At 51.7% G+C, this 15977-nt stretch overlaps 2 protein-coding genes across 2 annotated transcripts; one reads left to right on the plus strand and one right to left on the minus strand.

Moving 5' to 3' along the window:
• Nucleotides 1–3920: 3920 nt before the first annotated feature.
• Nucleotides 3921–6075, plus strand: Gpr182 (G protein-coupled receptor 182). The gene is made up of 2 exons (XM_057757816.1): nucleotides 3921–4062; nucleotides 4427–6075. Exon 2 carries the CDS (start codon nucleotides 4443–4445, stop codon nucleotides 5616–5618), a length of 1176 nt encoding a protein of 391 aa, XP_057613799.1. The 5' UTR covers nucleotides 3921–4062; nucleotides 4427–4442; the 3' UTR covers nucleotides 5619–6075.
• A 1781-nt stretch (nucleotides 6076–7856) lies between these two features.
• Nucleotides 7857–15476, minus strand: Zbtb39 (zinc finger and BTB domain containing 39). Its single transcript, XM_057757815.1, has 2 exons — nucleotides 15333–15476; nucleotides 7857–13486 (listed from the first exon to the last, which is right to left on the minus strand). Exon 2 carries the CDS (start codon nucleotides 13442–13444, stop codon nucleotides 11315–11317), a length of 2130 nt encoding a protein of 709 aa, XP_057613798.1. The 5' UTR covers nucleotides 13445–13486; nucleotides 15333–15476; the 3' UTR covers nucleotides 7857–11314.
• Between the last annotated feature and the right edge of the window lie 501 nt (nucleotides 15477–15977).

Raw genomic sequence — 15977 nt, forward strand, 5'->3', positions numbered from 1 at the left:
AAACAGTTAACATTGGCCTCTGACTACCACAGGCACATACCTGCATGTATAAATATACACACACAAATAGCAAAAACTTTCTGAAGATTTTAAAATGACCAAGAACCTCCAGGGGGAGGGAGGAGGGCGAGGGAGGAAGGAGAGTTGCAGTACTATGGTGTAAGCTCCCGTGCAGATGGGCACAACAGTGGTGTGACAACACTGAACTGTACCCTTTGCAATGGTCTAGGTGACAAACGATATCTGGATTCACCGCGATGAAAGACCAGTTAGCAAATCTTAAAAGTCCCCCTTCCTGGGCTGGAGAGATGGCTCAGAGGTTAAGAGCATTGCCTGTTCTTCCAAAGGTCCTGAGTTCAATTCCCGGCAACCACATGGTGGCTCACAACCATCTGTAATGGGGTCTGATTCCTTCTTCTGGCCTATAGACATACACACAGACAGAATATTGTATGCATAATAAATAATTTAAAAAAAAAAAAAAAAGTCCCCCTTCCTCGGGTGAATAAATGCAGTGTGGTATGTACATACAGTGGAACATCACACAGCCATGAAAGGAAACTAGGAGTCAACACACGTGAATGAGCCCTGGAAACACAAAGCCACACAGGCGGAGAGCAGACTGGCAGTGGGTGGCTGCCTCCATCACAGTTCGGATCACAGCCTCCCACTGGCCTCTGTGAACAAAAGAAACCCATTGTACGTGTAAGGCAAGTGTCGCGAGGACAGTGCAGATTACACAAGAACCGTGACCTCATCAAGGACACTGGGAAGGAGAGCAAGGTTGAGAAGCAGAAGCCCCACCACCACCCCAATCAGTCCTGCACTGTAGCTCAGCGCTGGCAATGTTCTTGGTGAGTGGCGGTAGCTAGATTGCATCTCCAGAAATGACAAATGCTTCTGTGGACCTGCAATCCTCAGCCACAATGGTGAGAATGGTGAATGACAAGCTGCCCTCAGGCTCAGTGAAGGTCATTTCCTCTGACCAAAAAAAAAAAAAAAAAAAAAAAGATCAGATCAGTGGTGGGTGAGGAAGATTAACAGCCACACTTATTATCAGAGCGAAAAGGCAAAAGGGAATTGCTGGCCACAGGGGCAGCATGTGCCCATAAACCCTGTGGAGCATCACTTCCTGCATGGCAATGATCACCAGAGGGTGAGCAAACCACCCACAGAGAGGCTCCTACTAGCCAAGGTAGGTCTCATCCCTGCCAGCTGGACCTGGCATCGCCGGGGTACTGCGTCAACGCAGGTGAGAAAAAGCTAGAGCACAGAGCACAGAGCTTCCACAGGGTTTGTCCTGCCACTCAACGGCAAACAAACCGTAACAAAAAGAGGCCAAGTGGAGAACGGGACTTAATGGGTGCAGGGGTTTCAGTGGGATAACGACTTAGGAAGAGGTGTGCTTGTGTTTTACTCAGGCTTACTATGGCTGTGATGAAACACCATGGCCAACTTGGGGAAGAAAGGGCTTATTTGGCTTCCACACTGTAGTCCATCGCTGAAGGAAGTCAGAGCAGGAACTCAAGCAGGGGAGGAACCTGGAGGCAGGAGCTGATGCAGAGGCCATGGAGGGGTGCTGCTTACTATCTTGTTCATATGGCTACTCAGTCTGCTTTCTTATAGAACCCAGGGCCACCAGGCCAGGGACGGAACCTCCCACATTGGGCTGGGCCCTTCCCCATCAGCCTCTAATTAAGAAAATTCCCTGTCTTATGGAGGCATTTTCTCAGTTGAGGTTCTCTTCTTTCAGATAACTCTAGCCTGCCTTATGCGCACATGAAACTAGCCAGCATGAAATGTACTTTGGATTATAGAGTTAAAAATGGCTAATTTGAAGGCTAAAGAAATGGCTCAGCATCTAAGAGCACTTGCTGCTCTGTCAGAGGACCGAGGACCGGAGTTTGGTTCCCAGTACCCACATGAAGTGACTCACAGCCTGTAACTCTGGCTCCAGAGATCCAACGCTCTCTCCTGCTAGACACCAGCACACACTTGGTACACACACACACACGCACGCACAAATAAATAAAAACAAATCTTTAGCCGGGCCGTGGTAGTGCAATGCCTTCCGTCCCAGCAGAGACAGAGGCAGGTGGATCTCTGTGTTCAAGGCCAGCCTGGTCTACGAGTCAAGTTCCAGGACAGCCAGGGCTACACAGAGAAACCCTGTCTTGAAAAACAAAACAAAAATCTTTAAAATAGCTAATTTTGTTGTGAGAATTCCAGTTCCATGAACATTGAATCTAATCTTAATCTTGAATCCCTGGCAGCTGGCACACCCTTGGCCCTACATCCTGCAAAATGAAGCTCCCCCCTCCAGGTCTTATCCCATGCAGAATGACTGTCATGCGCACTATGACTGGTACAAGACAGGCAACCCTGGACCCCGGAGAGGGTTGAGAAAGTCACCCTGCCCACAGTGGCAGACGTTAGCCTCTTATTACAAAACAGCAGCCCTGGAGAGTGACCAGGGTGAGCGGAACCACTGCAGGTGCCACAGCGGAAGCCTGGTGATTTCCAGGATGTACTCGTCCCTATATCCCAGTTCTGCTTGAGAAAAACTCAAGACTCACAGCGGGAGGGAGACTCGAAGCCACTGGGAGAGATGAGGGCGTGCATTTCTGCATTCCTATAAGACATTTGCTATGGTGCTGGAGAGATGACTCGACAGTTAAGTGATGTGGGATTGCCCTGTACACGTGCAGGTTTTATTCACTAACGAATAAAGCTACTTTGGCCTATGGCAGGACAGAATACAGCCAGGCTGGAAGACATACAAAGAGAGAGTAGGCGGTCACAATGGGGCACCGTGAAGCCACCTAAGAAGCAAGAGGTAACAAATCACGAAACTCGTGGTAAAATACAAATTAGTAAAAATGGGTTAATTTAAGATATGAATTAGGGACTGGAGAGATGGCTCAGTGGTTAAGAGCATTGACTGCTCTTCCAGAGGTCCTGAGTTCAATTCCTAGCAACCACATGGTGGCTCACAGCTCTCTGTAATGAGATCTGGTGCCCTCTTCTAACCAGCAAGCATACATACAGACAGAACACTGTATACGAAATAAATAAATAAATCTTAAAAAAAAAAAAGATATGAGGCCGGGCGGTGTGGCACACGCCTTTAATCCCAGCACTCGGGCGGCAGAGGCAGGAGGATCTCTGTGAGTTCAAGGCCAGCCTGGTCTACAAGAGCTAGTTCCAGGACAGGAACCAAAAGCTACTGAGAAACCCTGTCTCGAAAATCAAAAAAAAAAAAAAAAAAAAAAAAAAAGATATGAGTTAGCCAGAAATATGCTTGAGTCATTGGCCAAACAGTGTTGTAATTAATATAGTGATTATTATTATTCCTGTGTGATTATTCAGGTCTGGGCAGCTGGGAACAAAAGAGTAGTCTCCTTCTACAGCTAAGAGCATTTGCTGCTCTCGCAGGGGCCCCGGGTTTGGCTCCCAGCACCCACATAGTGGCTCACAACCATCCAAAACTCTAGTTCCAAGCTCTTCGAACTTCCTCAGTCACCAGCACACATATACATGTATGTACAATCAGGCAAAATAAACTCTTACACATAAAATAAATGTTTTTTAATTAAAGAAAAAATAATTAGAGAAAAAAGAAATTTATCACAAGGTCTGTTTTTAATTTTTTAATTATTTTTTTTCTTGAAATCTCACTTTTACTAGATACTGTAGTTGCCCCCATTTTGCAGAGATGAGAAGAACTGAGGCTTATTTAAGGACAAGTCATACGGCTAGCCAGTCTGGGTTTCAATGCTTGCAGTTTGACACCCCCACCCCCACCACACACACTCACATACACACACTGTCAGTCTTTCTGGGACATCCTGTCCCCTTGGACTGGATTGGGAGAATACAGGAAAAAACCCAGCCCTCTCCTACAGAGCCTCAACCAGTGACAGCTACTACCAGCAGGAGAGCAGGGCTGCCTGAAGCCAGCAGCAGAGCCAGCTCCACATCTGTGGCCGGTGAAACCTCCTCCAGGCAACTACCAGCCACTATCCACCAGGCTCCAGGATAGGTGCTCCGGGAGAAAGTCAGGTGAGCGCGTCTTCTCCCTGGGAGAGACAGGAGACAAATGGCTCTCTCGGAGGTGTGAGGGGTGGGTGTCTATCTATTTGTCTGTGTGTCTGTGCTGGAGACCCCTGGGGCTGGTGGTAAGCCGGCACTGCCAATGTTGGGAAGAAGCCTTGTTGGGAACAAATAACATTGACGTTGCTACAAAATGCGTCTGTTCTTGGGTCAAACTTAAGCAGTCACAGTTTGAGTTCTAAACATACTTTCCGCCCCAGAGTCTTTTCCAAATTCCCCTAACCCCTGTGGCTTTTAGTTGGGGGGGGACAGAGACTGCCGTTGGGGAAGCTCTCTCTTCTTTCTTTTACAACTCTCCCTTCTTTTCTAACAGGCCTCACCTGGTCCTCATGTCAGACAAACCCAGCCCTGGGCCCGGCCCCACTTCGGCACCCGGCAATGATTTTGGAGAGATCCATAACTGGACAGAACTGCTCCACCTTTTCAACCACACCTTTTCTGATTGCCACATGGAACTCAACGAGAATGCCAAGCAAGTCGTCCTCTTCGTCCTCTACCTGGCCATCTTTGTGGTGGGGTTAGTGGAGAACATCCTGGTGATCTGCGTCAACTGGCGCCGCTCGGGCCGGGCGGGGCTGCTGAACTTGTACATCCTCAACATTGCCATCGCAGACCTGGGCATCATCCTGTCTCTGCCCGTCTGGATGCTGGAGGTCATGCTGGACTACACCTGGCTCTGGGGCAGCTTCTCCTGCCGCTTCACCCATTACTTCTACCTTGCCAACATGTACAGCAGCATATTTTTCCTCACGTGCCTCAGCATTGACCGCTATGTCAGTCTCACCAGTGCCTCTGCCTCCTGGCAGCGCCACCAGCACCGAATACGGAGAGCCGTGTGCGCAGGCGTCTGGGTCCTCTCGGCCATCATCCCACTGCCTGAGGTGGTGCATATTCAGCTGATGGATGGCTCTGAGCCCATGTGCCTCTTCCTAGCACCTTTCGAGACGTACAGCACATGGGCCCTGGCAGTGGCCTTGTCTGCTACCACCCTGGGCTTCCTACTGCCCTTCCCTCTCATCGCGGTTTTCAACATCCTAACAGCCTGCCGCCTTCGGAAGCAAGGACGGCCAGAGAGCAGGCGCCAGTGCCTGCTGATGTGGGCTTACATAGCCGTCTTTGTCATCTGCTGGCTGCCCTACCATGTGTCCATGCTGCTGCTCACCCTGCATGCCACCCACATCTTCCTCCACTGCCACCTCGTTAACCTGCTCTACTTCTTCTACGAAATCATCGACTGCTTCTCCATGCTGCACTGTGTCCTCAACCCCATCCTGTACAACTTTCTCAGCCCGAGCTTCCGGGGCCGGCTGCTGAGCATTGTGGTCCGCTACCTTCCCAAGGAGCAGGCCAGGGCATCATCCTCCACCCAGCACTCCATCGTCATTACTAAGGAGGTGGACCTGCCCGGAGCAGATCTCCACCCCAACGCCACCCGAAACTCTCAGGAGGCATCTCCTCCGCCTCCGAACACCTCGGCTACACTCGGCAACTCCATAGGCAGCTAAGGTGGATTCCAGTCTCTTCCAGATCTGGGGGAGGGGACAGGGGAGGAACTGACTTGTTCAGGGTCAGTTTTAAATATATCAAAACGTTGCCGTGGGGAGTGGGAAAAAGGTTGGGTCCTCCCTTGGTGGTAAGCTATTTGTTTGGGTCTTCTTGGCAAAGGGAGCCACACGGGTGGGGGGAGGGGTGAAATAAATAAATTCGTAGCGACAGCTGTGCTGGGATCTGAGCGCTGTGCACCTTCAGCTGGGCTTCGGAAGGCACGGAAGCGAAGGAATGTTCTGCAGAGGGAACTGGATGCCCCTGTTTCATAAATCACCCTGGCCGGAAAGAGTCCGCGCCGCAGGAACCTTGCAAAACTTTGCTTTTGTGTTTGTGTGCTTGTTGATCTTCCAGCTCACTAAGCAAGTTGTGGGGACAAGGGGCCAGAGGCCAAGGACCCAGGCTTCTGCCGGGCCATTCTAGCAGTACACAGCGAGTGAGCTGAGGGGGTGGGGACTAGAGCCTGGCCAGTAGGGTCTTCGGCAGGCACCCCACAGCCGGCTCAGCAGGATGATCCCTCCACCCAGCCATCCAGGAAGTGTGGCTCCGTTTCCCTGTGGTACCCTCCCTTCCCCCACCCATCCTGCTCCCCACCTCCCACCCCAAAGCTGAGGCCTCCTCACGATGACCTCTCGGTTTGAACCTAGGATACCCAATTTCCTAGAGAAGCACAGAGCCGCCAGTGACCCCACCCCACCCCATCTCCCAGATTACCACAAAGTATCTGGGGACATTCACTCTGGGCCTCTGCCTTTGTCCCCTGCAGGGAGAGGGAAAGGAGCCAAAGACTGACTTCCCCATTCCCAGAACTCTACAGTAAGTTCTCCCTAGCCAAGTCCTTCCAAGGCCTCCCTGCCCAGCACCTTGTCTAGGAACACTATAGATAAGATGTCCTCTTGCTGACAGGCGAGTCTGCGGCCAAGGCTCAGGTGCCAGACTTGGTAAACAGGGCAGCGGACATGACTCTAGCTTCTGCCTTGTGGCCTTGGCCCCTGGGCAGCATCTGGAGGTCGATGGACTTACAGTCTGCTCTGATAATGGGTGCCCCTATAATTTCCTTGATCTCTTCACTGTCTCTCTGGTTCTGCTCACTGGCAGAGTCCCTGGAACAGGTGTGTGTGTGTGTGTGTGTGTGTGTGTGTGTGCGCACGCGCGCGCACGCAGACGTGTATGCTCAAGTGTGTGCCCATGCATACAGAAGGTCAACATCAGATGTCTCCTTCAACTGATCTCCAACTTCTTTTCTGAGACAGGTCTCTCACTGAACCTCCAGAGATCCGTCCGTGACACAAGTTCAGCTTTCAGAAACCTCAACCCCTACTTACCAGATCAATCCCTCAGCCGCTCCACTAGCGCAAGCACTGCCAATGTGCAGAGGGAGCCAACACTGACTCTGTGCACTGGCTCCACAGCTAACAGGCTCTTAAGTTAGAGACAGCTCCTCAGGGGCAGAGTTCAAGGCTTTCTGACCCAGAAGTCTTAGTTGCTGCTTAAGTTACAGTAAAAATTTAACCAATGCAGAAATTGCATTAAAAACCCTTCTTCACTTGTCCCCATTTACGATGAAGGCGAAGTCCTGATGCCCATACCACTTGGACGCTGGTACACATCTTTCACCCTGAGACCAGGTGTCACTGAGCGAATCTCCTGAGGGCTGTTCCGCCCGGAAGGGATGAGCAGAAATAGATACACTGACTACCAGGCTGTTCTCAGCAGACATTTACCAAGCCAGGCCTCAGGCTTCGGGACCAAAGGGACCACAGGTCATGTTCTGAAGGAAAACACTAGGACCTAGCTCACAAAAACGCCAACCTCTGCCTCCTGCTCGCTCTTCCTTTCCCATCTGCCTCCCACACTACTTCACCATGCAGTGGCAATAGCAGGAGCCCTTGCTTCCTGACTCTGGGCTGAGAGCTCTGCAGAGGCCCACTACACTCTCCAGGCTGCAAGCCGACCTTCAGGGATGCTTCCCTGAGACACCGAGTACTTGACTTCAATTCCCACTAAAAAAAAAACAGCCAACACACCGGTCCTGGGGAATTCCAGCGTCAGGAAAACACAATGTGTTGTCTGAAAGAATCCTGGCATCTGCAGAGCTGGCGTGAGCTCTGGAGGCCAGCCAGAGTCAGATGCTGAACTCGGGACCTGAGCAAACAGGCATGCGCACAGAAAAAGAACTCCCACTTCAAATTTCTTTCTTTTTTCTTTTTTATTCTAAATAAAAACCACACTTTGTGCTGAACAATGGAATATAAAAGAATCAGATGTAGGATTTTAGACGTCTACTATTTGGGGAAAAAGGTTTACAAAATATACAAAACTTTACAGCAGATAGTAAACACTTAAATATTAGGAGGTCAGTACTTCTTAATTTAATGGAAGGGTTAGACATCAACAGCTTCTCTGCTTCACCAGAGACTCGAGCTACTCCAGGTGGGGGAGGGTGGGACTGACGAGGAAGGTGTCGAACATCATCACGTGTCGTTTGTTCTGACACTGGCTGTGACGTGGGACCACACTGAACGCATGTTGTCACTCACTTTCTGACTCACGTGGAGCAACACTTCGGGGAGAGGGAGAGGACATGTAAGTGCTCCCAGACAGGCAGAGACTTCACAGGGCCCACTCCCTTGCCAACAAACTCAGTGTCCATCTAGAAAGGGATTTAAATTAATTTTCAAAGTTGAGTAGTATAGGGTCTAGTGGAAAGGGCACAGCAGGAGGCCAAAAGAGGAAGACAATCAGTAGCAAAATCCTGCCCGGAAAAAGCACTGAAGTTTATAGGTTCGCCCTGTAGACAGGGGGCTGTGAATGTCACGATAAAGTAAAATATGATTCTTACCTATTTCCTGGTTCTTAGGGTTACCTGACCCCCACCAACACCACTTCTTTTCTTCTCAACTAACCATGAACTTCGGGGACTCCAAAGAATCTCAAAACTTAGAACCAAATACCAGGGTTCATTCAGTAGAGCTTCCAGCCAGTGTATGACATCACTGAGCCATCAGGGGTCACCCGCGGCATCCAAGGACACAGCTTGTTCTCTGGCCACAGACAGTCCATGCTGTTTATGCCAGCTTACCGCACCAACATTACAATTTCCCTTAGGAAACAAGCTAGGAATGTTCTTGTTTGGCTTAACGCTCTCCAGTCAACCAGCAGCCCGGGTGACTGCTGGGCAGAGTTCTGAAAACTCTGCGGGTGGGTCCTGAGTACAGACCGAAGGGAGGGGGAGGCAAAGATGGAGCATTCTAGGGTCAGAGAGAACTCTAACGCAATACAGCGGGGATAGTGCTAAACGGAAATTCACAAGGGAGGCAAACGTGAAATCAAATGGATATCAAAAACTAAAACTGCAAAACACCTTCCACCAGGTGGTCTGGGTCCCTTCACTACCATGTAACGTTTCAAGTAAATCAACTCAAGAGAAGAACGAACTAGATTTGGGGAAAGCAAACAACTTCACACAGAAGGGGAGACAGGAACGGATGTGGGGCTAACCACAGAGGCATGGTTAGGACAAGCGAGCCTCATGAGACACTGCTTCCACCTGCTACATGTCTGACTGGGACCAAGTGGATCTATCTCCCTGATCAACTAACCTCGAGGGACCAGAGGGCACAGTTTGGTTTTAGTGTTTAAAGGGCAAAAGTTCAAAGATCTGTTTTTTGGTTTATGGCAAAAAGGGAAAACTTCACAGTTTCAGGTTAAGTAGACAGACCGACCACCCAGCATCCACGATGCCATAAGCTATGGAAAAGGGTTTCTCCACTCTCGGTGACCTGGCTGAGGCCCGGGAAGTCCTCCCCCCATCAGCCGGTCCACACTCCCTCCTCACCAGCAGTTCAGCAGACCCAGCGCTGCAGCTTGTTACCCATCCCCAGGGAAAGGAATCCCAATGAGAAGGCGGCCTTTGACCAGCCACTGTCGGAGGCTCATCATGTGAGCTCCCGGATGCCCTGGGCATTTCTTTACTCAAGGCTTCCCCAGCCCAAGGACAAGGCTTTGCTTTGCCTGTGTCTTAAGATACATGGACAGGAGGCTGCCCACGCTGGACAGATAAAAACTGCGCGAAAACCTTCATGTGACTTGAACTAGGTTTGTTCTGCTAGAGACTACACCTGGAGAAGCGAAAATGTGCTCCTTAAAAGGCCTAGCACATCTTCCCATGCTTGCACGCCTGTCCTCCAAATCCACAGCCAGACCCGTCTGGTGGAATACGGTTCCTTGCTTGAGAGAAACTAATTTTCCTACAGTCACTTACTGAAAAGAGATGCTGGGTAATACGTATACAAAACAAAAATAAATAAATATTGATCTAAAAAGGCTTTGTGTAATTAAAACCACTTGTTTATGGAATAGCCCAGGGTGCTGCTGAGCCCCACCAGGGGCAGTGGCTGGGCTCTCAGAGCTCACCTGAGCAGGGTGAGGTAGTATGAGCTACTGAGGTGCCATCTTATAAGTATGCAAGATCAAGGGTTCTCTCCTCCAGCCTTTTTTGGGCAAGGCCCTTTCAAAGACTAAGGAGCCAAACAGCCACACGGAAGGCCTAAGCCAGCTACCATCCAAGAGCGCCCCCTGGAGGCGATGCTCAGCATCAACGCCAAACTCCCATACTTTTACCAAGTAAACAAGTTACCCATGTGAAACAGTCAAAGTGCACACCCTGCCATATACCACCAGTTAATCAGGTTCCTTAAATCCCAAAGGGCTCACGATCCACCGCCTCACAGGGTCTTCTCATCTACGCTGTAGGCCAAACCATCCTGAGTGGGAGACTTGATGTGAATTAAGGCAAGACTGCTGCTGTCAGAGAAGTCTCCTCCGTGCCCAGGAGACGCATGGTTAAGGGGATGGCCAGGTGACAGACGACTACATTGAGTGGCTCTCTGTCCTCTGACAGAAGGCCTGACATCCAGGGCTATACTCTAAAAAAAATCATGTTTCTTTGGAAACGAGGAAAAAGAGGGGCATCTTCTTCCATCCATCCAGGCTTCCAATCGGGTGGCATCATGAGACACCCAAAGCTTGCCAACCTAAACAGAAAGCTTGGTCCTCAGTTTAGATCTAGCTGACAAGAGATTTTCAATCTAATCGGGAGATTTGAGAAGCGGAGCAAGTAGCGCCCTCAGCTCCTGACACCTTGTCCCTGCTGAGGGGGTGGGACCCCGAGATGAACTGCCCTGCCCTGTTGCTCGTCCTTCCAAATGACCACATTCCCCAAACCTTCTCAGAGCTGTTGTCCCGCCAAAGGTTGGGCAGTCACCCCCACAGTGAAAACCTCTCTCCACCTCTTCTATCCAGTGAGGCTGCTGGTAGGTTCTTAGCAGCATAAAAATCTATCAGTAAACTAAAACAAGAGAAACTGGCAAAGGGGACCTAGTAGACAGGCCCGCTTGACTAGATCCTAAAGACCAGCCTCAAAATAACCAAGAATGCAGCCCCTGTGTGGGCAAGAACAGGTATGGAGGTAAATGCACCGGGGCCGCTGCCTCTCGCAAACAAACAGTACCAGCTTATGTGCTCTTTCTTCTCTCAACGCGATACAGAGGAGAATTCCTAGCAAGGCAAACTGTAGCATCAGCTGGGCAAGGACCCTCTAGAAAATCACTACCCGGCTGCCACCTGGGAGCCCCCCGGCTCTGCGGAGACCCCGTCAGCTGTCGGGGTTCTTCTCAGTCTCTTTGGAATGGATAATGTACATGAAGGTTTGCTCGATGGTGAAGTCAGGCGGAAGGCTGCCCTTGTGGACACCGACATGTTTGCTCATGAGGTTAAGGGTGGAACTGTAGTGGCCACAGACTGTACAGCGGTACATGAGTGCCCCCGAGTGCGTCTTGAGGTGGCACTTGATGGTCGAGCGACCTCGGAAGAACTTGTGACACACCTTGCACTGGTAAGGTTTCTCACCCGTGTGGATCCGCCGGTGGTAGTTGAACTCACTCGTGTGGGCAAACCTCTTCCCACAGACCTTGCAGCTATACTTGCTGTTGGCAGGCTGGCCCTGCAAAGCCAGCTCCTCACTCAAAAACTCCTCCGCGGGTAGCTTCCGCTTCTGGAGGGTGAGGTGCTGTAGCCCCAGAGCAGGCCGCGCGTCAAAGCCACTGGTGCATTTGTGCTGGCTGACATGGTAGCGGTAGGCAGCCTCAGACCGGAAGCTCTGGCTGCATAAGTGGCAGCGGAACAGGGTGTCCTCCAGGCTTTGGTGCACAGCCATGTGCTTCTCTAGGAGGTGCCAGTCCACAAAGCTACTGGCACAGACTGAACAGGAGAAGACCGAAATGCCCAGGTGAGAGAGAGTGTGCCACATGAGGCTGCACAGGTTGAGGTGGCGCTGGTCACAGACGCTGCAGGCCTGGCCCTTCAAGTTCAGATGGTCAAGGATGTGGCCTCGGACCACGTGGAAATCTTTGGCCAACGCTTTCCCACAAGCAGCACACTTCAACTCTGGGGAGGCCGCCCCTGGAAAGAGACCCAGTTTCCCAGAAAGGGGCTCGTTAGGGTGGACAATGACGTTGTTCTCAAATATGCCATCACGTCGATGCAGCGTCAGCTGCCACTGGGTAAAGAATTTCGTTTCACACATGTCGCAGGAAAACAGGAAAATACCAATGTGGGACAGGACATGGGTCACCCGGGAGTTCCGGTCCTGGAAGTGGGTCTCGCAGACCTTGCAGTTACCTGTGAGCAAGTCCACGTGGTCCCGAGCATGCTGCCGGATCAGCTGAATGTTGGGCTCAAGGACTTTCTTGCATACCTGACAGGGCATGGCCTTATTTTCCCGGTTGTCACTGTCACCAAAAGTCAGGTCATCCTCGCTGTCATCACTCAGCTCGATCACCTCCTCAGTTGTCCCAATCTCTTCAGCCGGGTCCTCGAACTGCAAATCCTCGTCCCCCAGGTCCTCCAGCTGGAGCTCATCCACCTGCCCAAAGCCTGGATCTTTGGAGTGGTCGCTATTGCTCAAACAGGAGTTGGTCCCGGCTGTAACGTCTATGGCACTGTCGGAGGCGAAGAAGCTGCTTTTACTGAAGTCTCCATTGCTCTGAACTTTGTATGGCTGGCAAGAACTCGCGCTGGTCTGGATGCCCGTGCTGACAGCGCCTAGGACTGGCTGGGTCACCACAGTAGGAACAGATGTGAACGAAACAGGGGCATCGTGGTCTTCTGTCTTTGGTGGCAAGGGCAGTTGTGGCAGGGGCAAGCTGTGATTAGCGTCACTGACAACACTCCTTTCTTCCTCTTTATAGCTCCCTCCAGCATCAGTAGGCAACGCATAGTTTCTCTCAGGACCAAAGTGTTCCCCACTTCCCCGGAGTTCCCCAAGAGGGTGGGTGGGATCTACTGAAGGGCACCTCAGAGTACCAGACTGGCTATCACTGGTCAAGGACTTGGCTACTGCAGTGCTCTCCAGGTCGGGAAAGGTGGAGTGGCAGGCCCGAAGCAGGTCCTCCATACCCAGACGCTCAGCGACCTCATAGATCACCCCAACGTTGATCAGGTCTGTGAAAAGCTCCGAGGTGTAGACAAAGCTCAGAATCTTCTCGAAGTTGGCAGGAGTAATGAAGTCCACCACATAGGTCCGGGCGGCATCGAGCCCAGTATTCAAGAAGAGGTTCTGGAAGTAGCCAGCTGCGCACGCCAGCACTGCCTTGTGGGCAGGAAAGGAGCGGCTGCCCACCACGATCGTGACATCGCACATGGTCTCTGACAGCCGGCACTTGTTGAGTTCCTTCAGCAGGTTGTTGGGGTGGTTGGTGCTTTGCAGTTTGATTCTCATGCCCATCTTAGCAGCTCCTAGGAAGTGGCCTCTATCAGCAAGGTCAATCTGTGGACAAGACAAAAAAAGATAGCCAGACATCCCTAGAAAGGAACTCTGTATAGGACACTACCGTTCTGAATGTGCCCGGATGAGCAGGGGTAAGCGGGCAGGAGAACCAGAGAACAAGGGAGGAGCATGGTCTGTTCCCTGTACAAACCCAACTAGAGAACCGTCATGACGAAACCACAAAGGGATGAGAAAAAAGTCTAAGAATCTGAGCTTGTAGACAGCTCAATCATTAGAAGCATCCACGGTTCATACAGAGGACCCAGGTCCCATGCCCAGCACCAACATGTCTGTAACTCTAGTTCCAGGGGATCTGACACCTTCTGCTGGCCTCTTCAGGCAACAGAACCACACAGTACACTTAAGTACGTGCAGGCAAGCACTAATACACACGAAACAAAAATAAATCCATTTTAAAAAAAACTAAGAGACCAGGTTTATATACCAATAGCATATACTATAATTCTAGCACTCGAAAGGTTTGGGCCAGAATATCAGGAGTTCTAAGACAGTCTGGGCTATGAAGAACGATGTGGCCGTAGGTGTCTGGCTATGAGTTTTCCACTGAACACAATAATCTATACTGCCAAAACAACGGGCTCCATCTTTTTATTAACCTCCTAAGTCAAGTTTCCCTTGTCATTTAAAGTCTATCCTCTTCCCTCACAATACCAAATCCACAAATCAACTTGGACAGCATTATCAAAGCACCACTGGCTACTGAGAACGAGGTAAGGTGTCTACTTTTTAGCTGTCTGTCACTGCTGTCCTTTCAGGCCTCCAAATAAAGCTCACACTCCTCTTTCTTTCTTTCTTTCTTTCTTTCTTTCTTTCTTTCTTTCTTTCTTTCTTTCTTTCTTTTTTACTTTTTTGAGACAGGGTCTTATGTAGCCCAGGCTGACTTTGAAACTGCTGTTACTAAGGATAGCCTTGAACTCATCATGATCCTCCTGCCTCCACCTCCCAAATGCTAGATTACAAATGTGAGCCACCAGACCCAGTTCAAAATCTCACCCTCTTGAATTCCCATCTCGCCCTTCCCAGGCTAGTGCCTACTCCCTGGCCCTCCCCAGAGCCATTCTGAATGCTGCTGGAACTACTACTGTCGATGACGCTAAACTAACAACCAAGGAAGAATGCAAAGCAAACACAACTGTGGTATTTTAACATTACTTAGGTATGCTGTATTTCTCCTTGCCGCTAACAATTGGTTGCCTTATGAAAGACATCGATTGCATAGGAAAGATTCCTTCAAGCCTTTTTAATACTTTTTCCCCTTTCGGCTCCCGCACACCTCGGAAGGACAGTCAGCTAGAGCTAGTCACATGTTTGTGCGGCTCACAACTCGCCCTGAGCAGCACAGCCCCTTTCTCCATCGCACCAGGTCCTACCAACAATTCCCAACTTTCTCCGGGGCCCAGCACTCGTCTGAGTACTACTGGGTACCAACCACGCGTCTCCCGGGCCCTGGCGGTCACTCATCCACCGTGGGAGGGTCCGGGTACCCGGTAGATTTGGAACTTGCACGAAGTGTGCCCCAAGGTTCTGGCGGCGCCGCAGTCGCCTCTCCGTGCAATCCGCCGAGGGAGGGGCAGGAACGGGCTGGGGCGCACCACCGCGGGGAGGGGGCACCTCGGTCGCCCCAGGCAGCGCGAGCTGCCCCTGCAAGACACAGGCCGGGCGCCGCGGGAGCCGGCCGAGCCGAGGCCCGAGAGCCGCGGCCCGGTCGCCGGGAGGGAGATCGAGCCGGCTGGGGACACCGGCAGGGCGCGCCCAGCCAGGGCGACAGAAAGGCCGAACGGGAGTCCGGCTCGGCCAGGGGCAGCCCTCACCCGGCCGCGCTTACCCGGCTCCGCGGGGTCCGAGCACCATCGCCGCCGCCGCCTCACACAAAGGCCCCGGCCCGCCGTGCCCGGCCCGACGAGGAGGCGGCGCCGCCGGCCGCGGCCAGACTCTCCATCCGCCGAGCCGCTCGCCGCGCCGGCCCGGGCCGCCCCCGCCGCCCGGCCCGCAGCGCCCCCCGCCGTCCCGGAGGAGGCAGCGCCCCCCGCCGCACGGCCCGCAGCGCCCCCCGCCGCACGGGAGGAGGCAGCGCCCCCCGACGGCCGGGCGGAACCAGGAGCACACACTTAGCCCCTGGGGAGTGAAAAGCCGGGTTCAAGCCTGACTTCCAACAGCTTTACAAAGACTTACACGCTTATTTGATTAATTTATGTCTCCTCCTGTGAGCTTTCTGAAGGCAGGAATCCGTGGTTTTGCAAGAGCCCATATTTCGCGTTTTGTTTGTCACCCTTCCTAGGTGCTTTCTGAATTTATGCGGCCGTAGGTGTGTGTGAGTGTGTGGCATGGGGGACAGGGGTGGATGGATGAACAGAGTATTTCAGGTTAGGTCCTTGGGAAGCTCTTCTGATAGTCCAAAACTGACCCTCTTTCCTCCAGATTCCCTGCACCTTGACAACCTCGGTCACTTCCTAAACTGGATTCCCTGAAT

The sequence above is a fragment of the Chionomys nivalis genome, chromosome 25 (genome assembly GCF_950005125.1).
Source record: "Chionomys nivalis chromosome 25, mChiNiv1.1, whole genome shotgun sequence".
Classification (NCBI taxonomy): Eukaryota; Metazoa; Chordata; class Mammalia; order Rodentia; family Cricetidae; genus Chionomys; species Chionomys nivalis.